We start from the raw sequence: 24,317 nt of genomic DNA, 5'->3' as shown, positions 1-24,317 counted from the left end.
ATGTCAGAAACTTCAGTAGCATTTGGGTTCTGCTTGGAGGGCTATGTCACCTCATTGATGCTAGGGTTTATTCAGCTCATCTGGCCATGGGTGTCCCCTTCCTCCCTCACCGCACCACGGGCGTCCCCTCCCGAAGCTCCGCGCTCGGCGATAGAGGACGCGATTCCTGGCGCACACATCGTTGGTATACCAGTAGCTCCACTCCCTGCCCTCAACCTTCAAGTAAGCTCAACAAGCCCATTGTAGGAGACGTAGGGAAGTCGAGTTCCAAGACTTCAACACATCCAAATACGGCGCTGCACGTGGCAGTCTGCCTTTCTTTTTCATTTGGAACTAAATTGCAAGTTTGTTTTTTAGTAGGGAGTAGGCGGGTAGGGTTGCAATGTTGCATCTAGATTTACAGCTTGCTTTAAATTATTCCATCATGAAAAGTTTGGATGCACAGGTCAAACTTCCTCTCACGTGACTGACATGCGCAGGACAGGTTTAATCAAAATACCCACACAGCCAGTCAGCCACTATTCGGCATTAGAGCTATGGATCAGAGCTACAGAGCCTCATCTGAATTGAAAGCACAGCCACCTAGGACAGGTGTTTTGTTTTTCTTGCCTCAAGTTGCCTGGCGGTCATATCTGGCTCAATGATAGGCTTGTGGTAAATATTATGATCAATCACACCCGTGTGTATGTATGTATGTATGTATGTATGTATGTATGTATGTATGTATGTATGTATGAGAACGTGGAAGGGATGACTGACAGGAAGTCATGTACTGTACAGCCTTGTCTAGGCCCGTTAGCATTGCGTTAGGCAACAGCATGCCTGTGCCCACTGGCATGCCTTGCTTAATACTCAATTTCCCTATACACAGAAGAGTGTATCGTTTTTTACTCATCTGTTTTACCAGTCTCTCACCTATCTCACTGATAGGTCGCCAGAGTTATCCACTGAATATTGGTACTCTATTATTTGGAGATATCTGACATATCTTACTTATTATCCCAGTCTGACTGGGATAATCACAAACCCCATATTGAGACCAGGCTGACGACAGAGACATTTAGTGCTGATCATGCCAATGTAGAACTCCATATATGGATATAGACGACTGGCATCGTCATCGTGACAAGCACCAGCCAAGCCCTTGAGTTGAATTGCAAGCAGTAGCATTAGCCAGTCTCTCACCTGTCTCACCTTTTTATGTACAATGGTAAGTAAAGTATCATATATGGTGCCTTTTACATTCACACACTCACAGGGGAGGGAACCGTGCGAGCCATGCAGGCAATTGCGGTCACTTCGGCGGTAACACTGGGGGAACCGATGAGCACACGTGGGACCACACCTTCCCTTTTCCCAAGCGGCCGCTCTACCTCCTGAGCCACTGCTACTTCATACAACGCTCGCATTTACGTCCCTGTCTCACCCCCCACTCGTTTCTGCCTCCTCTGTTCTTCAGATGGCCACCAAGGATAAGCTGATCACCCATGTGATGAAGGAGGAGCCTATTGGCTGCAGGAACAAGGTGACAGTGGTGGGCGTCGGCATGGTGGGCATGGCCTCCGCCGTTAGCGTCCTGCTCAAGGTAAGACAGCAAAAAACAAACTGTAAAATACTGTACTGTGCTATTGTTATAGTTTTAGTGGTCAGTATGAAGCTCAACAGCTGTACTGTAGCCCTTTAGGCTGCTCAAGAGTGCCACTTTAGGTCACCAAGCGATATTTCAATACTAAAACAGACGCATACAATACATACATACATACATACATACATACATACATACATACATACATACATACATACATACATACATACATACATACGTATGCGGTCTAGCTTAAACTTGGACTCAGGGGGGTGGACGCCTCTGCCTTGCATAGTCCCCAGTGAATAGGCAGTTGGCCCTTCACTGGTAACACTATTTTGGACTCATTTTAAATATATGAAGGTATTGCGGGCAGGGATTTTTACCAATAAGGCCCCCCCCTTTTAAAATACACACACACATACATACCTACATACATACATTTCAGACGTTTTAGCAGTTTTTAAGGACCCACTTTTAGGCCAGTGCACCAGAGCAAATTCTTGCCTTTTTTTAAACCCTACCCTTTCTAACCAAATACATACATACTGTACATAGATAGATATCTATAGATAGATAGATAGATAGATATTATAGCAGTGACTGACTGAGACATCGAACGTGTGTCCGCAACTGGTTGTGGCCCCCATCAAATGACCTTTTGACCAATGCGGCCCTCGCCCCAAGTTGAGTTCGACACCCCTGCTCTAGAGAGACTGTGTACCAATTTGCGCGATGTTTGGACAAAATCTGTAGGTGTACTGTGCAAAAACTTGTTTTGCACAAAGCGGCCTCCTGGTGGCGCTATAACAGGCCGTTCTGGAAAGTTTGGGGCAGAGGTTCATCGTTAGCATCCAGGGAGTGTGTGTGCAAGATTTGGCATCGACCGGGTTAACGGTGGCCGAGATTAGCTGCTCACGGACACACACACGGACGGACGGACGGAGTGCAAAACATACTCTCCCCCCATGCCTTCGGCCTGGTGGAGACAATAATAATAATAATAATAATAATAATAAAGAAAGCTGATTCTTGATGCATAGAAGTCTTTATTCTTGAAAATCTAAAGCTAAAATGATCACCTATAGGCCTACATTTGGTGGTAATGGTTCAAATGTATAATTAAGACAATCATGTATCTTAGTATATGATTCTGTGGTCATACATAACACAGTAAATTACTAAATTGAGAAAGTAACAAATCCTGTCAATTCCAAAAATGGTGATTTCTGATGATTGTGTTATGCATAGTGTTCACTATGCAAAACAATTACACAAATCATTTTATAAACAAATTAAGTATCAAAGAAAGATGTAGAATAAAGCCTCTGATGATAGTAGGCTAATATTCCTTTGGATGTGATGGTTGGTCTTGTCTGTACTCAGAACTTCACATAGGTGAGGTTCACCTTTCCTTTCACCTCCACCTTGTCGATGAGATCAAGTTCAAAGAAGCGGTAGTTGTAGGTAAAGACTTCAACATCGTTGAACATAATGATGTACTTTGTAGGTTCAGCCTTGATCTTCACCTATATAAAACACAAATGTTTGTATATGAGCATTCACAACATCACAGGACTGAAAACTGCAATTGTCTCTTCTACGGCAAGCAACGCATTGATTATCTTTGCTGCCATATTGGTGTTGGGAGAAATCTCCAGTCAAGTCTTTCTGACAGAAAGAGGGGCGACTTTTCGTAGGGCTGCCCCTTTTCCTTAGAAAACCCTTTCAGTCAGAAAAGAAGGTTCAAACTCAAATACTGTACTGTGCAAAAACAGGTCCCAAACAACAAGTCATGGTTTGAATTTCACTAAAGTTATGCAATTTTTTACACTTTCTGACAGAAAGGCTCTTTCTGAAATTCTGACACAAAGTCTCTTAAGAAATGTTATGGTATGTTAAGGTTTTAGCCGTTATATGAGAAGTCACGTGTACTGCCCTTTCCTGCACAATTTTGTGATGGTGTGTGCACCAGAAAAAGCACATGTATACATACAAGCTCACTACGCGTTGTATCTAACACACGTGAGCTTGTATCAACTATTATACTCCCATTAGGGCTCACAATATTTACAGAAGTAAATAATACTGAAATTAAGGTATATAGTGTACCATAAAAGGCTTGCCATGCTGGAAGTGCATGGCTCCAGATATCTCCTCGGCACCCCAGTTCCCATCCAATAAACTGTTGCGCACCACATGGTTCTTGTCGAATCTCGGGTTGAGATGAAGCGCGATCCCCTTGTTGTAAAGAAGGTTGATTTGAATTCTGGGATGAAAAGAAGATTAGCAGACGTTTTGTCTGTCTGTCAAAAGCAAGTAGGCTACTGCAGTTGGTCGGACCCTTTAACTCAAGTTCAAAATGTACAGAGCAACTTGCGTAGTTGAGTAACATTTGACCAGGAGGACTGTCTATAGCCTACTTTTAGGTAGGATAGGAAAAAGCACAATACTAGAGCCTCGATCTGGAAAATAGAATTGTCAGCTATTTATTTCCTTACCAAACAAACAATATATTTATATACAATCATGTCATCTAAGACTATGCACCTTTCAGCATCGAGGTCCACCATGCCTTGAATTTCGAGGATGCTGCCTACGGAAAAACCGCCTGGTATGTTCACTGTGAATGGAATGCCCTAATGGACACAGGAGGAATGAAACATTATTATTATTATTATTATTAATAATAATAATAATAATAATAATAATAATTGACATTTCAATTCGTTAAAAAGCGTTAATGGTTCAAATTCTAAGCGGAATATAAGTTAAAACCACAAAACATATAAAGAATACTTACTGGATTAACATATTCTGCCATTGTGGTGGTTTAGAGTTGAGCTCTTTGTGTCGAGGGTCTAGTAATGTTGAGAGATGTGTACAGGCTGCTGTTCACTGCATGTCATATTTATGTGGTAGGAGAGAGAGGGTGTAAACTCTGACGCCCTATACATTGCATGTTACTCAGGAACTGTTTGCAATCATACATGGCTTGGAAATGATGCAATTCTCTGCTGACTTATGCTGATGTATGATATGTAAAACCAAATGTATGGCTATATCGGGATCTGATGAAGACAGGCAACCTATTCAGCTTGCTTCCCTTACAGTGAAGCATTGTGACAGTTATACATATCTTGGAGCCATCTTCACTGCTGATGGAAATGCCCGAAACTCACTTGCCCGACATGCAAAGGAGAAGACAAAGCACCTAAACAAACTGATTATCTTCCTGACCACCAACTATGATGCTCCATTCTGTGTAAAGCGTAAGGTTTTTGAGGCTGCTTTCTCATCAGCTATATTGTATGGCTGTGAGGCTTGGTTGAAAATCCCCTTAAAGTCTGTTGAAACTCTCTACATGTCTGGAGTGAAATCCCTACTTTGGGTAAGGGTTACTACCCCTAACTTAACCTGCATGTTAGAAGCAGGACTGCCTTCAGTGCAAGCTTTGGTGAGAGAAAAGCAAGCCAGGTTCTTCACCAACATACAGCAGCGGAATGGCATGCTTGATGACCCCTTGTGGTATGTTCTTCAATTGCTGAAAAAGGAGAACCAATAAGTCATGTATTCTCATTCATCTGAGATAATGGAAAAACAAGATCATATTGAGAGTGACCGAAGGGACATGATTCATAAATTACAATCCAAAGAGGGAACAAGATATAAGACATACCAAGCCATCAACCCAGATCTATCTGTTCACCCACTCTATACCAGCACCAGCAGTACACCTTACATTGAGGACTATTTGAGGATAACCTTTACACGGTCTCGGTTGTCCACTCATAGACTGCGTGTGGAAATGGGGAGATGGAGCCTGAACAGCGGTTTTGCCAATGTGAGACTGGTATACAAAACTAACAGCACATACTGGTGTGTCCCCTCACACAAGACATCAGAGTGAAATATGGACATGAGGGTATTGATTTGAACTCACTCTTTGTGGACACTAACAGAGAGACTTTGCATATGCTACATGCCTGCTTGTCAATGATCTCATCAGCATTTAAACTTGTACCACTATAGGCACATGAAAGCAACACACCTGTCCATTGTGTGCCCCATACATTTGTGCATCCCAAACATTAACTGTTCCCAAAGGACATTTTCATATTTTCAGTCTAGCTTTTCCTCCTGGAAAAGTGGGGATATTTTACTTAACACACGTTTTCTGTCAGAACTTTCAAATGGATATGAAACTAGAGGACAATATCTGACTCCAAGTCTTTGGAATTAATTACTGGGTGAGTAGACACAGTGCAGTGCAGTGCTACAAGTTTAAATGCCAACGTGGTCAGTCTGCAAACCATGCACGGATAAGACCGATCTGTGGCTGGGTAATACATGAAATGTATATAAGATCACAGACATTCTAGGGCTATTAACAATATTGGAAAGGTGATTATTAGGAAAGCCAGACAATAATGCCAGACAATAATGTTGGCTGCTAGGAGCGCCACAGAAAAACATGAAACCAAGAGTCACTTGTCCAACGGACAAGTAACATTTTAATGCACTTGTCTGGAAAGATGTATTACTTGTCCCGGACAAGCAGACAAGCCTTAATGTCAATGTCCCTGATATGCATAATGCTTAGTAAAGTTATAAAATATAAATGAATGCATGTTGTGTTTTCAATAAATGGCTGGCATACATTATACATGACATATCAGTCTTGATTACATGTGTACCAACTTGAGTGATATTTGGATAGAATCTGAAGGACTGATAAATGTGTTGCACCATAAGTCGGCCTCCTGGTGGTGCTCTAAAAGGCAAAATTTAAAAATGCATGCCAGATGTTTTTCCTTGACCTCTAGGGAGTGTGCATAAAAACGTTTACACAGATCGGTGCAGTTATAGGAAAAAGTTAAAAAAAAGAATCTGACACTACCACCATGAGGCTGATTGAAAATGTTCAAGTGGCATTTCTTCCTCGGCCTAGTGGAAATGTGCGTGCAAAACTTCACGGACATCTATTCAATTCAATTCAATTCAATTGTATGGAGAAGGATATGAAAAATCTGAAAGACTTGTTTTGTTAAATGGCTATATATAGAGAGACTGTGTACCGATTTGTGTGATGTTTGGACAAAATCTGTAGGTGGACTGTCAAAACTGTGATGGTGGCGCTATAACCGGCCCATGTGGAAAAACTTGGGGCGGAGGTTCAGCTCTGGCATCTGTGTGGCTCTGATCAAGCCAACGGTGCCGGAGACTAGCTGTTCACAGGTGGACAGACACATATGGACGGAAGGAGTGCAAAACATACTCTCCCCAGGCCTTCGGCCTGGTGGAGACAATAAAGATGACTCAACCAGGCTATCTGGTGCACTTCCCCTTCTTGATTCATTTTAGTATGATACAATACAGAGTGACAGTTTGGCACACGCGACAGTAACTTTTATGTTTTGTAGAAGAGGCAAACTACGTGTTCAATCATTCAATCAAAGCAAATGGCATAAACAAAAAATATTAGTACTGTCACGCGTGCCAAGCTGTCATTCTCTTGTACTTTATTTTAATTTATTATTTCCCACCACAGAGTAACCTTGCGTCTCGGAGGACAGTCTGGTGAGACCATTGGGGCAAGACGAGCAGTGTCGGTAGGCCAATCAGTTACCATGTCTATGCTCGGACGTAGAATAGATATACGCTATGTGAACCGAGGGTCTACCACCCAGCCGCCACCCTGACTAGGACCACTTGTGCTGCGTGGAGATACTTGCAGGGACCCCTTTCTTGAGATTCTATTAACTCCCTTTTCTGAGGAATTCTGACTTCCCAGAATTAGGGTATCTGCTTGTCCTGCTCTCTGAACTCAGTGAACGGTAAAGGCAATTAAGGCATATCATGTAGAGATAAGAATAGATAATGTCGTCTTGGGAGGAAGTTAATCTTCATTGATTTGACCATAGACTGAAAATCGAGAGGTAGAGGACCATACGTTTTGTATTAATACATAAAATGGTTAATATCATAAAACAACAACATTGAGTATTTGGATACGTAATCTAAGTTATTGCATAGGGTATTAGAGTATTCATCAACAGGGCTACACCTGAACAAAACATTACAAATAAACAACAGTCAAAACATTCTGGGGAGCACCAATTCCAATTGACTTTGATAGCTTTATTTATGTTAACTTTAACATCTTGTGATGAGGCCAGGGTAGTAACACCCAGGGGAAAAGAACAAAGGAAAACAGAAGCGTATGAATAAAATAGTTATTTATTAAAATTGTAATCAAACTTACAGAAGGCCTCCAAGCTTAAATCCGCCTTTAAAGGAAGACAGAAACTAGCACACATAGGCACATGTACAAAAGAGTTGCCACCAACACAAGGGCAAAAGTGCACACAACCACACACTGCCTCAATGCTGCCAAATGGCCCACTTCTGCAAACTTCCCCAGATCTTTAACTATCAGGTCCTGATGAGATGAGTGGGCACCAGTGTGATTAATCACTCAGTGAAACTACACTAACTGTCATACTGTTATGTCACTGCAGACATAACAGTAGTAAATTACAGTGACCTCCGGCCTCCTGAACCAAGGTTCAAGGTTATCTTTATTATCCTACTATGGAAGATTCTTTTGCCGACACAGTTCACATGAGAACGGAATGAAACCTGAACCACATCATCAACACACAACGATCACAGAGCAGGTTAATGGAAGTTCAAAGCACAAATACAATAAAATACATAAATGGTACAATAAATAAATACAAAATAAGAATAAGTAACTCCAGGGTAACGTTTGGTTAATTACTATTAAGAGGATTTCCTTATATATTATGCTATTAGGCCAAGTAGTTAAACCGAAACATAAAGATGTCACTAAATTTGAACATAACAGGAGGGCTAAAATAGCCATGGAGCCCAAAGGCTAATCATTTATATTGATATTATTTTCATTCCGCTGAATAATTTGACTGCCATATATTAACTGAAGTTAATATATGAATCGATTTAACAAAGTCCAGTGTCAGACACTTAAGTGCTAATGTCTACTAGACTCCGGTGTTATCAATCCGTTATCATTTTGGCCATGTTGAACAGTGGTCATAAAGCAATCCAAGGAACATAGCTCCATAAACTGAAAACATAAAAGGATTATCAGACCGGTATAGACTTGAAATGATGAGTCGGTCAAAAGCGAGTCATTTTAGATCTGCTCAGCAGTCAACTTGAAACACAGAACCAAAGATGCTAGGATACAAGCAAAGTGTGTTTCTCCTCCGCTCCTGTGGACGATTTCTCCAAATAGAATGCACTGGTTTACATAGAGGAAATGCCAAACTGTTTGGTCTGGCTCCTCAAAGGAGCCAGACTACAGGGACAAGTGACTACAACCTGAACATTGTGAGTATGCATGAGAGCAGGTTTTCACCATAGTCATTAGTCTAAAATCAAGATTTCTTCATCTGCTACAAGTGTAATGTTTCATACTTTAATAGCTGTTTAAATAAGCTGATCTGACTTGATATGGACGGTTTATTGTGGTTCGAAATATCTCTGATCTGATTACTGGATATCACAGAAGATTGACTGTTGAACTTCAATGGTGTTCACAACATAAATGCCATTGCTGCAGTATAAAAAACTAAATTATATTACTTTATTTGCTGATGATGCCAATCTTATTTCACATGAATAATAATTAAATTATTATTAATTGTTAAGATTAAGAAATACAACTTCATCATTGTTGCTGGTCAAAATAAATACTAAACTCAGCATTGAAGAAAAACAAATTCCTTCAGTAGATTCCTGGGGGTACTTATTGAACTTTATTAGAACTAGCATATTGATTTATGGAATCCATTGTACTGTAGGCTTTACTAGGCTATAAGGAATTAGTATTAGTTGCATATCATTCACAATTTCACATATACTGAATGTACCCCACCTTCAAAAATATTGCTAATCCTTAAAAACAAGGAGAAAGAAATGTTAACTGCTAACTTCTCAAAGATGTCTCATGTCTGAACCACATACATGTAACTTCCTGGCAAATCTTGATGTCAGCATCTTCCAACATGTGTATTTAAGTCCCAACTTCACCCCTATACAGTATACAGTTAGCCTAGATTAGAAAACGGCAAGAGTGAAATCTACAATAGCCACAACAGTCATCTCCCACCTATTTTAAATTTGATATGGTCGAACTTTAGAATAAGTATTTCTCAGATTCTTCACCCTTGAATGTATTTAAAATAAAAAAGGTTTGATACCTGATAATAGCCTACAGTTAACCAAATATTCTGCAGATGTATATCCTATTGCACTTCACAGACAAAGTATTTGTGATCCTACACACACAATTTTTCAAACTTGGACCGGGCCTTTGCACAGGCTGCTTTTCAGCCTTTCAATTTGCATATTTGTACAACTTCGCTTCTCAGCTGAGGGCATGAGAAGAATTGTCAGAAAATGTGCAAGATCAGCTTATTGAAGCCGACTGATGCCACAGGTAAGAAAATACTCTGTGTGTGTGTGTGTGTGTGTGTGTGTGTGTGTGTGTGTGTGTGTGTGTGTGTGTGTGTGTGTGTGTGTGTGTGTGTGTGTGTGTGTGTGTGTGTGTGTGTGTGTGTGTGTGTGTGTGTGTGTGTGTGAGTGTGTGTGTGTGCACGTGTGCATGTGCGTGTGTGCGTGCAGCCTTAAAATGTTTTATAAAAATCTGGCTGTATTCTAACATTACTCATACATGGGTTTAATGATTTAATGATTATTACAATATGCAAGCATCAGTTATTTTGTGAATCTTTTCTCAATGGCTGCTTACAAATACATTGGTTATGTTTGCCTCATTTCAAACGACTGTCTTGCCTTCTCAGTTGAACACCGTGAAGGCTGAAGTCTGCAGAGAATGAGCTGGACCATGTCATTGGACATGATTGGAGCCACCCAAGGGCACAGGTTAGCTACATTGTTGTCCTATTAACCCTGTAATGCATAGAATGCGCTATAGTCACATGTAGTGCGCGAGTAATTAAATGCACATTTCACATAGCTCTGCTGTCTGGAAGAAACCACCTAACTCCAAAATGTTCATTTTTCAGGAAATGAAAAACAAACATTTTTCAGGAAATAAAGAAAACCTTATATTTTTAAAACAAAGCAATACTGCCTCATCAAAGTTGGTGTTGTGACTTTATATATTGTCTTATTGCTTGCATGAGAGGGGAAGAGGTGGTGGAGTTAGCTGCTTTAGCAGACAGTTTGAAAGTCCATGGAGTTGAGAATTTTTGCCTGAAGCACTTTTTAATACTTCCCATTGTTTCAATATTTGTTTAACCAACACACAGACGTAAAGGGTGTTCAATATCACTGATTTGTGCAAAAATAAATAATCAAAACCCTCAAAAATTGAGTTAGGTGGTTTCCTCCCGACAGCAACGATAATATATGTAAACATTTTTAAGGTTGACACCTTCCCTGACCTCCAGAATGGATGTGGTGACAAATAGAACCTTCTCAGAGGCAGTGTATACACTCCTCTGAACAAGGGTATATCAGAGAACATCAACAACAGCTGCTTGACTGAGTTCCATGGAGAATGTATACATTCTACTATTTAGCTGACTCAATTATGTTCCTCAATTCACTGACACTTTCTGGAGTCCCTGTCCAGAAAATGAAGCTGAAAGTAGGAGCAACAGTCATGCTACAGTACGTAGGAAACTGAAAACATTGGAGCTCCTGTAATTATCTGTACATGATCTTCAAACTTTTTATTTATTTTTATGATAAAATAACATAACACTGTACTATTAACTATTGCTTTTCTATGTTGATAATAAAATAACATTCTGCATTCATAACATTCCCCAAGTACAAGGCCTTTTTTTTAATACAACCACATCGCTAGCTACTACAGTATGTTTACAACTTATCTATACCATCTATAGATGATCAATGTAGGGGTTCATATAGGAAGGGGGCAAACCATAATGGTCCAAAGGCTTTTTTCTATTTCCTATAAAATGAAGAATGATGACTTGGCTGTTGTAATAACTAAAACTAGACAGCAGAGGGGGCTGTTTAGATGCTGTTGCTTCAGCAGAAGTCAGAGATAAGGCCATAAAGTTATGGATAAGGCATAAATGCAGCCACAATCTCCATCCCTGAGAACGTTTCATTTAGAATAACCCAGTTATCTTCCACCGACCACACAGTCCACAGTCAAGTAAACAGACAAAATAGCCTGGGCTAATATTTCATTAAGGCTAATTTATAGTCTTTAATATAATATCCTATAAAATGTTAAAATCTTGGGGGGATTTGAAGCTTAGATTCTGAGGCATGTTGCACTTTAAGTTAATTTAGTATAGGCTCTGTTTCATAGCTCTAATGCCTTCATTCTTCACTCTAATGAAGGCATATGGATCAGAGCTAGGCCAATGGTTATACCAAAGTTGGGCCAGATGGAATATATTGAAATGCATTGCATAGTATAGTCAGTTAATAGGCTAAAATTACACAACATTTGTAATAGTAATCTAATCAAATTAATTCACAATCAAACATAGAAGAGAATTCACTCACACATTTTCGAGTTCCAAATAGGCATACTGTACTCAATCTAACTAATCATGTTAGCATTTTACAAATAAAGGATTTTGAATATTCAGCATTTACAGTTGAGTAGGCTAACTAAGTGCATTCACATGAGTACTTTATTTATTTATTTTTCTATTTTTTTATCCCACGATTTTGTAACCCAGTTTTCTTTTCACCCAGTGCCAATTATCTAATACAATCCTGGGCGCTACACTTCCTCTGCCAACCTGGGGGGCAGCAGACTGACCTCATGCCTCCTTCTATGCATGAGGAGTCCAAGCTGCTTCTTTTCACCTGACAGAGGGGAATTTCCCCGGCCGGACGTAGCGTAGCGTAGCGTAGTGGAAGGGACACGTTATTCCGACCAGTTCCTTTCCCCTCCATCAGGCACCCCGGCTGGCCAGGGGGAGGTAGTTTTAGAGACCAGGATTACGGCATGTTTTTGTGAGGGTATCTACCCTATAGGGGACACGGGGAAAACATGCAAACTCCACACAGAAAGGCCCTATCGGCAACCCCCGCCTCGGGTATGGGCACTGATGACGCGGAGGAGGGAACACGCCGCCAGTGCCCACAGCGTCCCCAGCGGGAATCGAACCCAGGACCTTCTAGCTGTTGGGCGACAGCACTACCAACCGTGCCCCGGCCCCACATGAGTACTTTAAGTAATTTGTTCTGTGCTGTATAGGCCTATATGACTTAAATTTCAATTAACATATTGTAGCCTACTTTCGACTCCACAATATACATTTCTACAAAATAATTATGATTTAAGTCAATGAATCACTTAAGTCTATTTCAAATATTGTGAAAATAGCAGATCTACAAGCTCACACTATCCAATTTGTGACTGAGACGGATTTGGCTTTCGGATGTCGATCTTGATGTTCCAATGAGTGTGAAAAATGTTTTTTTTTTTATCAAACTTATTTAGCCATTTGAGACCTTGTCCAGTTGACCTTCGCTAAGTGAAGAAGGAAATGAGGAGGTGACAGGATTAACCATTTGGCTCTTGTCCCGTGTGTGTGAGAATTTAGCTTCACAATAGGGTAGCTTGGGGGGGGGGGGGGGGGGGGGGGGTAGAGGATGCAGTGGAGGGGTGTGGGATGCAAAGCTCTGATGGTGTCGTGTGATGTAGGCTATCGCATATAAAACTTTTAACTTCCCTATTGAATTGCCTCCATAATCTCAGAAACGTTCTAATGACATATCCAAGTTATCCCGTAAAACTTTCGTTTCTTGTTATTGATGTAGCATCATATATTGTACAGTAGGCCTACACTATACACAATAGACCTCACCGGTGGCAGTCAGTTCTCAAACTCAAAGTGGGATCCAAGCCAAGGACCCTCCGGGTTCATTGCATCTACAGATCTGCATAATTCTGGAACCAAGGGTCGTTCATCTGGGGGGGGGGGGTCGTTAATTGAAATTAAAACGTTTGAGAATCACGCACTGGCACTGCACTGCATAATAAACAAAGTAGGCTACAGTAGGCCTACACAGCCTGCTGCCATGATCGTAGTGCGCTTAACCGCATCTTGCCGTGGCAGTGCAGTGGCACAGTCACGTAGGCTACTCACGTTGCCTCGAGTTACGTACGTGACATTTAACACGACACGAGCCGGCCGCGGAGACCCACCCCGCTGCGATGCATGTCAGCTCTTTAAAACCAGGGATCCACCTCCACGCGACTCACTGCATCATCTAGGCTACACACAGCACTAGCAGACAGGCTGAGGGGTCCAAGACATTCCAACTCACTTTCACTGTTTCTACATCCACATACTAAACCAAAACCAAGGTAAGACATCTGGATGATAATAATTAGCTTATAATAGACAATGGAAATATAACAATTTAAAATGTTGTGTATAATTTGGCTACTGTAGGGTATATGTGGTATGCTACTTTTACCAACGCAACAAGTTATATTTAGACTAGGATGCGAAACAAGGTTTGGGTTGTTGTTTTTTCAACGTTTTTCCCCCTTTGCGATATTATAGTAGCACGTGAGGACTGATGCTGCAATATTGCATAACGGAATTCATGGGCAAAAATAGTTATGAGGTTAACGTTAAGCAAAGCTATAGAGCAATTAATGAGAATAAGTTATCTGGTATTTACTATTTGCCCTTATGTCAGCCTATGAAAAATTAAAAATATTGTTAAAATTGGATTATTTGTAGCTATAGCCTACTTGCATAGTGGTGTAGGCTCTACTCCGCTCATTCTGCCTCGGAGCTACAGAATGAGCGTAGGGACTGAGGGAACATACTGTATTGGGGCTAACTACACTAGGCATGTTACCATGCAAGACTTTTCCTACGAGGTGGTGGAAAGCCATGGCGAGGTTATGGCAAGACTCGCAAGAGCATACGTGACTAGGCTACTGTATCATCCAGCCAGTTTCTCATCAGTGCATAAAACCACACCCACCTGATGACTGCTGGAGCCCTATGGCCCATGTAGTACGATAATGTTCTTTTTTTGGCAAGCGACACCGTAGGACTTAAAGTAGATAAAGGTTAAGGGCAAGGATTAAATAGATCATAAGGTCATACATTTTTATAAGCATCCAACATTTCTTCATATTAGCCTACTCCGCCAGATGGAGCTTCACATTTTGTTTCACAACGTGAACTCAATACCGCCCCACCTGGCGGAGTCAGGTTAGGCTCTTCAAGTTGAATTAATTATTAATATAATATAATTATTATTATGATTGATAATTATAATTATATGATACATTTAATACATTGTTCACAGTTTTGTATTTAATTTTTTTGACAATTCACCACGACTGTGGATTCACCAGGACTGTGATTCCAGGCTTAAAATAATTGCTATAAATCTTTTTGGAAATCTCTATGGGGAAAATGAATGGCAGATTTCTCAGTGGTGCCATAAAACCACGGCCACCCACTGCTATGCCCTATAGTTCATACAGTCAGACTGGCTGTGTTTTTGTTTTGTTATTGGGTAGAAGACCTACCACTTTTGGAATCGTGCCTATCGTTAGATCTTGTCCAACCTAGTGGTGAATCAGTCCAGTTTCTTTTTTTGTAATCTGTCAAATGAACGTAAAACCTCATTATCACCTCTGCCAGTGTGTGAAAATAGTTCAGATTCTTCCGAATGAGAAATCCTACATGATCAGGTGGGCTGGAGTAGTGGACATCAGTCACTTGTATAATGAACATCAGTCACTTGACACTTGAGACCCCATCAGTGACGGAGCGGCTCACTCACCCCTTGGTTTTTAAGACTAAATGTCAAAGTGTCTTGGGAGACATGGTCTCCCCCATGTCACGCAGGCGACATAATGTTTTTAGTTCTTCGGTGTACATGTTGTACAGTAGACAAGGTCACATAAATGTGAAAAGAAAGAATATCTTCTTCAAAATGTGTATTTGCCTCAACCGGGACAGTCCCAGTTACATTCCTTGGCTACTCAGAAAAAACATGATGTGTAGTAGTTAGTTTGTTGAGCACCCAGTAGTACTAATAACCCCTGCAAGTAATCCTAGTCCATCCATGACTCGTTCTTACAGGTTTTGTGGCCATGTTTCCTTGGCAGTAGAAACAGGAAGTAACCACAGATATGAACATTGTCCTGTTGTAATCCTCTACCCTAGGCAGACGATTCAATTCATAGCGCTTGGCATGAGATCATAAAAACATATGTTTACATTGCCATTTGCCAAAGCAAAAAGTGGAACAATACAATTACAAAAATGTATGTAGGCTACAACTGAAAGTCAGAATCTTCAATGAATCAATTTCTATGTACTGAGATAACTCGATGCACATAGTGCAGGAATACACACACATGGTTAGTAGTCTTTAGGGTGGTTGTGTTCCATTAAATGGAACACAACCACCCTGCTTTGACAGGAGAAGGATATCATCACATTTTGATGATATCCTTCTCCTGTCACAGCATCTCACGAATGTTTCTGCTGTGTTTGCACATTGTTGTACTTCACCCGGCAGATATGGGAGGTTTTATTTTGTCATTTAAAGGCATGTTTTCAAACCTGGACAATGGGAACTCTTGCAGCATCCCCCGCCCCACCCACCCATGTGGCTCTGATAGGGGGGTAGTGGTGGGGAAACCCACCCATGTGGCTCTGATAGGGGGGTAGTGGTGGGGAAACCCACCCATGTGGCTCTGATAGGGGGGTAGTGGTGGGGAAACCCACCCATGTGGCTCTGATAGGGGGGTAGTGGTGGGGAAAGTAACTATTTAAGTCAAATTAGCAATAGCCCACCACAATGTAGAAAGAAGTAAAAGAACGGTATTCAAAATGTAACAAAGTATTAGCAAAAGTAGCAAAAGTATTAGCATCAATATACCAGATCTACAAATTTAGCTTGTAAATTGGAACTTTTATAAAATAGGTTATAATTGGTTAATGAATGTAACTAAAGTTGCCAAATAATTGCAGTGGAGAGTGGAACATTACAATATTTTGTTGTTGTGTTGTGATGTAGTAAGCAGAGTATTGAAAAATAGATGCTCATGTAAAGTAAAAGTACCTCAAAATTGCTCTTAAGTATAGTACTTGAGTACATGTACTTGAATTGCACTTAAGTGCAGTATGCTGCTTGGGACATCTACTTAATACACTACTGACAAGGGTTAAGGTGGTTTACAGCATGCAGATAATTGGATAACTGGATAGTAGTAGGTCTGTAGGTGTGTGTGACTGTCCTACTTCACGTATCCTAGAGCCTGTGTGCTAAGCCATGTATAAGTGGTCAGAATAACCCTCCCTAGGAAGTATTATGACAAATTAATAAGGACTGCTAATCTCCACTATACGTGCCTGTGTCCACACAACGGCAAAGCACACAGTGGAAAAGCTGCCTAGTCATGACAGTGATGTAAGTTGGCCTGTGAGCACTCAACCAGGAAGTACAGTACTATAAACAGCAGTGTGAGTGATGTGCTGCGCTGCGCTGTACGGCAACAGGCCGCCAGCACTCCGCCAGATAGCCAGGCACAGGTTGCCATGGAAACCCGTCCTGCGTGCAGGTGTCTTTGGTGGATGAAATAAAACAACATTGTACGTCTTTCCTGTTTGGGCTCACGTGAAGCCTGTCTGGCAAAGGGTCTGAAGTATTAAGACACCAAACGCTGTTCTGCGGAAAACTCCTTAGAATGGAACTCCCCCTGTGGAAGTGTCAAGAGAACACTGTCTTGAGTTTAGTCTTTAGAGTTTAGACTAAACTCAAGACTAAACTCAAGAGTGAGTAAAAGAAAGGAAGGCTGAATGAGAACGTGGAAGGGATGACTGACAGGAAGTCATGTACTGTACAGCCTTGTCTAGGCCCGTTAGCATTGCGTTAGGCAACAGCATGCCTGTGCCCACTGGCATGCCTTGCTTAATACTCAATTTCCCTATACACAGAAGAGTGTATCGTTTTTTACTCATCTGTTTTACCAGTCTCTCACCTATCTCACTGATAGGTCGCCAGAGTTATCCACTGAATATTGGTACTCTATTATTTGGAGATATCTGACATATCTTACTTATTATCCCAGTCTGACTGGGATAATCACAAACCCCATATTGAGACCAGGCTGACGACAGAGACATTTAGTGCTGATCATGCCAATGTAGAACTCCATATATGGATATAGACGACTGGCATCGTCATCGTGACAAGCACCAGCCAAGCCCTTGAGTTGAATTGCAAGCAGTAGCTTTAGCCAGTCTCTCACCTGTCTCACCTTTTTATGTACAATGGTAAGTAAAGTATCATATATGGTGCCTTTTACATTCACACACTCACAGGGGAGGGAACCGTGCGAGCCATGCAGGCAATTGCGGTCACTTCGGCGGTAACACTGGGGGAACCGATGAGCACACGTGGGACCACACCTTCCCTTTTCCCAAGCGGCCGCTCTACCTCCTGAGCCACTGCTACTTCATACAACGCTCGCATTTACGTCTCTGTCTCACCCCCCACTTGTTTCTGCCTCCTCTGTTCTTCAGATGGCCACCAAGGATAAGCTGATCACCCATGTGATGAAGGAGGAGCCTATTGGCTGCAGGAACAAGGTGACAGTGGTGGGCGTCGGCATGGTGGGCATGGCCTCCGCCGTTAGCGTCCTGCTCAAGGTAAGACAGCAAAAAACAAACTGTAAAATACTGTACTGTGCTATTGTTATAGTTTTAGTGGTCAGTATGAAGCTCAACAGCTGTACTGTAGCCCTTTAGGAGTGCCACTTTAGGTCACCAAGCGATATTTCAATACTAAAACAGACGCATACAATACATACATACATACATACATACATACATACATACATACATACATACATACATACATACATACATACATATATACATACACACAAAGCCACTTAACGGAGGCGGTTGGCACCGCTCAAAAACAAAACAAAGTATATTTCGGTGGATTAACCGCAGTGTAAATAGTGTTACTGATATGACCTAAAGGGATTGTACAAAATGTTTATACATCAAATATTGACATTTGATATGTCTCAACGTTGTCACGTTTATCTCCCTGTGTTGTATTTCTTTATTTACTCAAATCAGATTTTTGATTTAGTGGCTCCATTCAGGGAGGTTGTTAGGTCAACCTCCCTGAATGGAGCAGGATATCAGAGTAGCATGTGCCCTTATCCCAAAGCTCGTGTGAGGGAAATCACCCTTTGTGGTTGATTAGTAAAAGAAAGTTGTGAGTTGTTGAGGCCTATGTTGCGTTCACAATAGAGGTTTGCAGTCCCACCCCCTTTCAGAACGACGAGTGGCCCGGGAAATGAATCCCAATGCATTTTTCCCATAGGCGTAACCGTCTTTAAATAAATACTTTAAGAAAAGCCTATGGGAAAAATGCATTGGGATTCATTTCCTGGGCCACTCGTCGTTCTGAAAGGGGGTGGGACTGCAACGCTCTATAGGAGTGACAAAACGACAATAAGCTGTGACAAATTGACGCCTGTCAAGTGACAGGTGGCTGAGTGACAGGTGTGACAAAAAAAGAAAGATTGAGCTGGCTTCAACTTTTTTCAATGTTCCAATAACGCAGTGAAGCATCAGTCATGTTTTTGTTTCACCATTTCCACTCCTCACAATTCCTGCTCTGTTCTGCAAATGGAAGAAAAGTTAACCAGTTCCCTGTGATATTTAACCCTACACTTTTTATTTACCCAAGTGTAGCTTGAGCAACGCTTACAATGGCGAGTCTGCAGCAATATAGTGGGCGAGATGTTGATGTTTTGTAGCTTGTATCGCCGCTAGTGCGAACACAGCAGTAGAGGAACCAGACCAACAGATATCAATGTTACATTTACAATCAGAAAGTTTGCAAAAGACATTGCGGGCTAGGTTTTGGACATGGGTCGGCAGCACGGTTTAACGTAACCTTTATATGTAAGAGGTTTGTCCGTCCAGAGATCAGGATGACTGTCTGTATGTGTGCTCATCAGGACCTGTGTGACGAGCTGGCCCTGGTTGATGTGATGGAGGACAAGCTGAAGGGTGAAGTCATGGACCTGCAGCACGGATCCCTCTTCCTCAAGACACACAAGATCGTTGCTGACAAAGACTACAGCTGCACCGCCAACTCCAAGGTGGTGGTGATCACTGCCGGAGCCCGTCAAAATGAGGGCGAGAGCCGTCTGAACCTGGTGCAGCGCAACGTCAACATCTTCAAGTTCATCATCCCCAACATCGTCAAGTACAGCCCCAACGCCATCCTCCTGGTCGTCTCCAATCCAGGTGAGACAGAGGAACAGTAGTCTCGGTACCCAGGCTTTTGTTTTCGTTCGCATTCGGCTCAAAAATAAATGTTTTCTTGATGGCTTTCTTCTAGCTCCAGTTAGCTCATAACATTAGCTTCTGTTGCCACTCGCTCCGCGTTGCGGCGTTCAGAGTATAGGTTTTTATGCCGTTCAGACTATGGGTTTTATGGGTAAGTCTCCCATTGGCTTAGAGGCAGCCTAGAGGCAGCCACTCATGAAAAAGTGTCCATTATAGTCTTTACGGTCATCAGTAGTGGTGCGTGCAAATGTAGTCCAGGCGATTTTCAAGCACCACAAAAAAAAGTAAAAAAGAAAACTAATGAAAACTAAACTAAAACTAAGCCTTTTAGAGAAAAAAAAACCCCAAGAGAAATACGGATTTCTAATGAAAATGCTAAACTATATAGCCGATCCTAAACCGTTGTCTCCTGTTACCCTCCACAGTGGACATCCTGACCTACGTGGCCTGGAAACTGAGCGGCTTCCCCCGTCACCGCGTCATCGGCTCCGGAACCAACCTGGACTCCGCCCGTTTCCGCCACATCATGGGAGAGAAGCTCCACCTCCACCCCTCCAGCTGCCACGGCTGGATCGTCGGAGAGCACGGAGACTCCAGTGGTACGCAAAAACACCTGTGACCGACTTTCTGTCATTCTAGTGCACGTCATCACATCTACTGTAGCTGAACTCCTGGTGGATGCACTGACATTGCACTGTGCTCGTCTGTAGTAGATTTAGATACGTGAATGAAATCATGTCCATTGGCAAAAGGTTTTAGTTGTATAGTCATAGATGAGGAAGGAATTTGTCCACGAATTGACTAGCTGTTTTAGTCGACAAATCTGCACATACAATCGTGCACAGACCAGCCTGTTCAGGTTATTGAGGAACGTTCTAATGTATCTATTCTAATCTATTCTTTCTAATGCTCAGTTTACAATGGCTACTGGCTTTTGGCAATTGGCATTACATAGATAGACCTGCTACTCTGATAAGCACTTGGAATTGTAGGAATTGAGGCATTACATTTAGTTTGACTCTTTTCCACAGATAAATATTGTGAAAATAGCAGATTTACTGCAAGGCGTTGTGAGCTTGTAGATCGTCTATTTTCACAATTATTGCCTCTTTCTTATATTATTCGACAATTTGGCCAATATTTGACCAGTTTTTATTATAGTATAGTTTGTTGATTATAACTTTTGATGCAGTAATGGTCTTTTCTTTTAAATTAAAAAGGTCACTTCAGTGCCATCTAGGGATGAGTGTCCCGACTCCATTGAGTGTCCCGACCCACAGGTTGAGAACCACTGTACTAATCGACTAAGAAATAACTCCTCATTATCATCTCTCTCTCCATCAGTGCCCGTGTGGAGTGGTGTGAACGTTGCCGGTGTTTCCCTGCAGGGCCTCAACCCAAAGATGGGCGCAGATGACGACAGCGAGAACTGGAAGGCAGTCCACAAGATGGTGGTTGACGGGTGAGTTGAAACCATGCGACTTCACATTTCGGTGTGCTATTACAGCTTCTATTCCTAATACATCCACACACACCGCACGCATGCACGCACGCACGCACGCACACCATCCTGAGATCTGTTTCTCTCAGCCTGAAGTCCTACATGGAAGTCATTTCTCATCCAGCCTCAGTTAATTACATTTTCAAAGCAATCATGCACGTAGTACATCCTGTCTGATGCAAGACTGTGCTGTCCACTTAAAGCGACATAAAGAAGACAAATTACATAAGTAAATATTTAGGGTTGAATTATCTGGGTCCACAGTGTGCCATTACACTATACAATATAGGACCTTGCCAGAGACAAAACTGTCAAGAGTCCCAAAGGAATCCAATAGAGTTGATAGGAAAGTAGATTACATGAGGAATTCATACATGGGCGCTGAGCCAAAAGGCTTGAAAGGACTGGTTTACTTTACAGTGCGTAAGTAAGTGCAGAGTACTGGAGGCTGATCAAAGGCAAGTTTACTTTTTAACCCAGAAAGCGATTGTTATTGAACCAGTAGTCTCTCGAAATAGTGACTCAAAGGAAAAGAGGACGCTGTTTTTGCTGATGGGTTCTCAGGTTGCTGAACAGTGACCGTAGTCACTCACATGTGGTGGTGAGTGATGGGTTTGACGTGCTGCAAAGAAAGTTCAGCTGGCATGGCCTCACCTTCTACAGTGATGCAGTGAAGCGTCAATCAATCATATGTCTTTGTTTCACCGTTTCCTCTCGCTCCACACAATTCCTGCTCTGTTCCACAGAATGGAAGAATAAAAAGTCTATGCCTTTTCACGTATGCAGTCGCAGCGTGGCTTGAGCAAACAAACCGCTACTTTGACTGCAGCACAGGAATGAAAGAACCATTACGTCATACATACCTGTACATTACATACAATTACAGCAGCTTAATTTTCTCCCATGGCCGGTCAGATACTTGCTATTCTCTATTCTAATGTAACGTTGATGTGTTTGTTTTGTGTGCACCAGAGCCTATGAGGTGATCAGACTGAAGGGCTACACTTCCTGGGCCATCGGTATGTCTGTGGCTGACCTGGTCGAGAGCATACTGAAGAACCTCCACAAGGTGCACCCTGTGTCCACCCTGGTCCAGGTGAGAAGACACTCTCTCTCCCAACACTTAAACGATACACGCTTTCTCCATGTCGGGTCCGGGGCGGGGACCACCAGGGGTCAGAATGGACCCTGTTTGGGTCTGTACAAATCCATGTATACACTTTCAGAGTTAACTAAACGCAGTAGTAGATTGGGCTCCTAAAGATTAAACAAAGAAAAAATATGAAATTGGGGTCCCGTGGCCTAAAAAAAGATTTAGGCTAGGTGGAAAATATCGTCTGACGGGTGGAAAAAACCTCATATGTCCTAAAGTGTTACTTTTCAGGATTCTAATTTTTTTTTTTAAACGACACGTTTTGATGCTTTTGTATGAGTATAGGACGTTGAAATGACGGGAACGGGGCATCATACATCTACTGACCCCGTTATGTCTCCTCCATCTCTTCTCCTCCAGGGCATGCATGGAGTGAAGGACGAGGTGTTCCTGAGCGTGCCCTGTGTTCTGGGCAACAGCGGCCTGACGGACGTCATCCACATGACGCTGAAGCCCTCTGAGGAGGAGCAGTTGATGAAGAGCGCCGAGATCATGTGGGGGGTGCAGAAGGAGCTTGAGTTGTGAAGAGCCCTTGACCTCTGACCTACACCCCCCCCCCCCCCCCCCCAAAGTATTAATGTACCTCTATGTATCCCTGACAGCTCTAGGCGAATGGGACCTCTGAATATCTAAAACGGTGTCTGTTCAGCAGTGTGGCAGGAACCTTTACAAAAATTGTGGGATAAAAAGAAAAAAAGGAAAAAAGCAGTGGAACCTAAATATTACAGGCGATTCACAGGTGTCATTTTCCTAAGTTGTCCCCCTGCCCCCTCCCCTTCCTCCATGACTGAATTTTCTGAAACAGACCTCAAAAACCTATATAGCCTTATAGTTCAGTCTGTTTCTCTTTTGGAGAGGAGGGGCGTCTTTGATTGTGACGTTTGTATAGATTGTAAGGCCTTTGCATAATGGCGTAATATTTGTGCGTAAATATGTCTGTGTGTATGTATCATCGTGTACTGTTGCTGCTTCCATGCACTCCTTGTATGTAGCTGGTATTTAATTAGCAATCTGTGATTGTCACTTGTCATGTTTCCCGTTTTGTTTTTGTCTGGAGTATAATGGAGGCATTCCATGGTCTATGCAGAGGACTTCTCTTCCACTCTCAGCTATAACAACACTTATATCACTATCCTGTGACACCAGAGTACCTTACTCCATACCATTAAATACACCCAACCCTGCATCTGCTGGTTGGCACTGACTGAAGCCCCTCGTGCACAAAATCAACAGTTTGTGCACCGATAGTCTTCTATGAAGCTTTATAGAATTGGCATGATGTAGGGTTAAATAGGAATAAATGTAATGTATTGCACCAAGACTGATACTGTACATAACCTAACCCTGCCAATAAGGTGAACAACTGCCATCACCGATCTCAACAAAAGGATACAAAAACAGCTTGCCAAGAATTCTTCAATACAATCCTTCCTGATTGGTTGTGTGTATGCTTGTGCACATCAAATAACACTCAAATATTATTTTGTATTATTTAAACAGGCTTCACCAAGATGTGAAACCTAGAGTATTTGTCCAATATAGCACAGCCAGAGTCGGGACATTGTCATGATGGCTGGATTTTGACTTGTGCTCTACCACCAAATAAATCAATGACCAGTATGATGAATGATACAAGTCTCTTTTGTCTTTTCAACTGTACCAGCATGTGCATTATGTGTCCGTTTAGAATGCACTGACTCG

General features: G+C 42.0%; 2 protein-coding genes across 2 annotated transcripts; one reads left to right on the top strand and one right to left on the bottom strand.

The window, feature by feature from the left end:
- Nucleotides 1-2,683: 2,683 nt before the first annotated feature.
- LOC310857318 (galectin-5-like) lies at nt 2,684-4,461 on the bottom strand. Its single transcript, XM_083762934.1, has 4 exons — nt 4,389-4,461; nt 4,136-4,224; nt 3,698-3,854; nt 2,684-3,114 (listed from the first exon to the last, which is right to left on the bottom strand). Exons 1-4 carry the CDS (start codon nt 4,407-4,409, stop codon nt 2,968-2,970), a joined length of 414 nt encoding a protein of 137 aa, XP_083619060.1. The 5' UTR covers nt 4,410-4,461; the 3' UTR covers nt 2,684-2,967.
- A 9,357-nt stretch (nt 4,462-13,818) lies between these two features.
- Nucleotides 13,819-24,251, top strand: ldha (lactate dehydrogenase A4). The gene is made up of 7 exons (XM_083764171.1): nt 13,819-13,967; nt 18,169-18,294; nt 19,629-19,920; nt 20,388-20,561; nt 21,307-21,424; nt 22,436-22,559; nt 22,977-24,251. The coding sequence occupies exons 2-7, from the start codon at nt 18,169-18,171 to the stop codon at nt 23,139-23,141; spliced, it is 999 nt and encodes a 332-aa protein (XP_083620297.1). The 5' UTR covers nt 13,819-13,967; the 3' UTR covers nt 23,142-24,251.
- The last annotated feature ends 66 nt before the right edge of the window (nt 24,252-24,317 follow it).

Source organism: Protomyctophum parallelum, assembly GCF_964188405.1.
Source record: "Protomyctophum parallelum genome assembly, chromosome: 4".
Lineage (NCBI taxonomy): Eukaryota > Metazoa > Chordata > Actinopteri > Myctophiformes > Myctophidae > Protomyctophum > Protomyctophum parallelum.
Note: the sequence above shows the minus strand (reverse complement) of the source record. Positions and strands in the feature narration are given on the sequence as shown.

Bases quoted from the DNA above. Each gene is read 5' to 3' on its own strand.
- ldha (XM_083764171.1), top strand. From the start codon at position 18,169: ATGGCCACCAAGGATAAGCTGATCACCCATGTGATGAAGGAGGAGCCT. The intron at 19,921-20,387 runs GTGAGACAGAGG...TACCCTCCACAG, and splicing joins CCTGGTCGTCTCCAATCCAG to TGGACATCCTGACCTACGTG. The intron at 22,560-22,976 runs GTGAGAAGACAC...CTTCTCCTCCAG, and splicing joins CTGTGTCCACCCTGGTCCAG to GGCATGCATGGAGTGAAGGA.
- LOC310857318 (XM_083762934.1), bottom strand. From the start codon at position 4,409: ATGGCAGAATATGTTAATCCA. The intron at 4,225-4,388 runs GTAAGTATTCTT...TGTGTCCATTAG, and splicing joins TGGCAGAATATGTTAATCCA to GGCATTCCATTCACAGTGAA. The intron at 3,855-4,135 runs GTGCATAGTCTT...TTTTCATCCCAG, and splicing joins GTGGACCTCGATGCTGAAAG to AATTCAAATCAACCTTCTTT.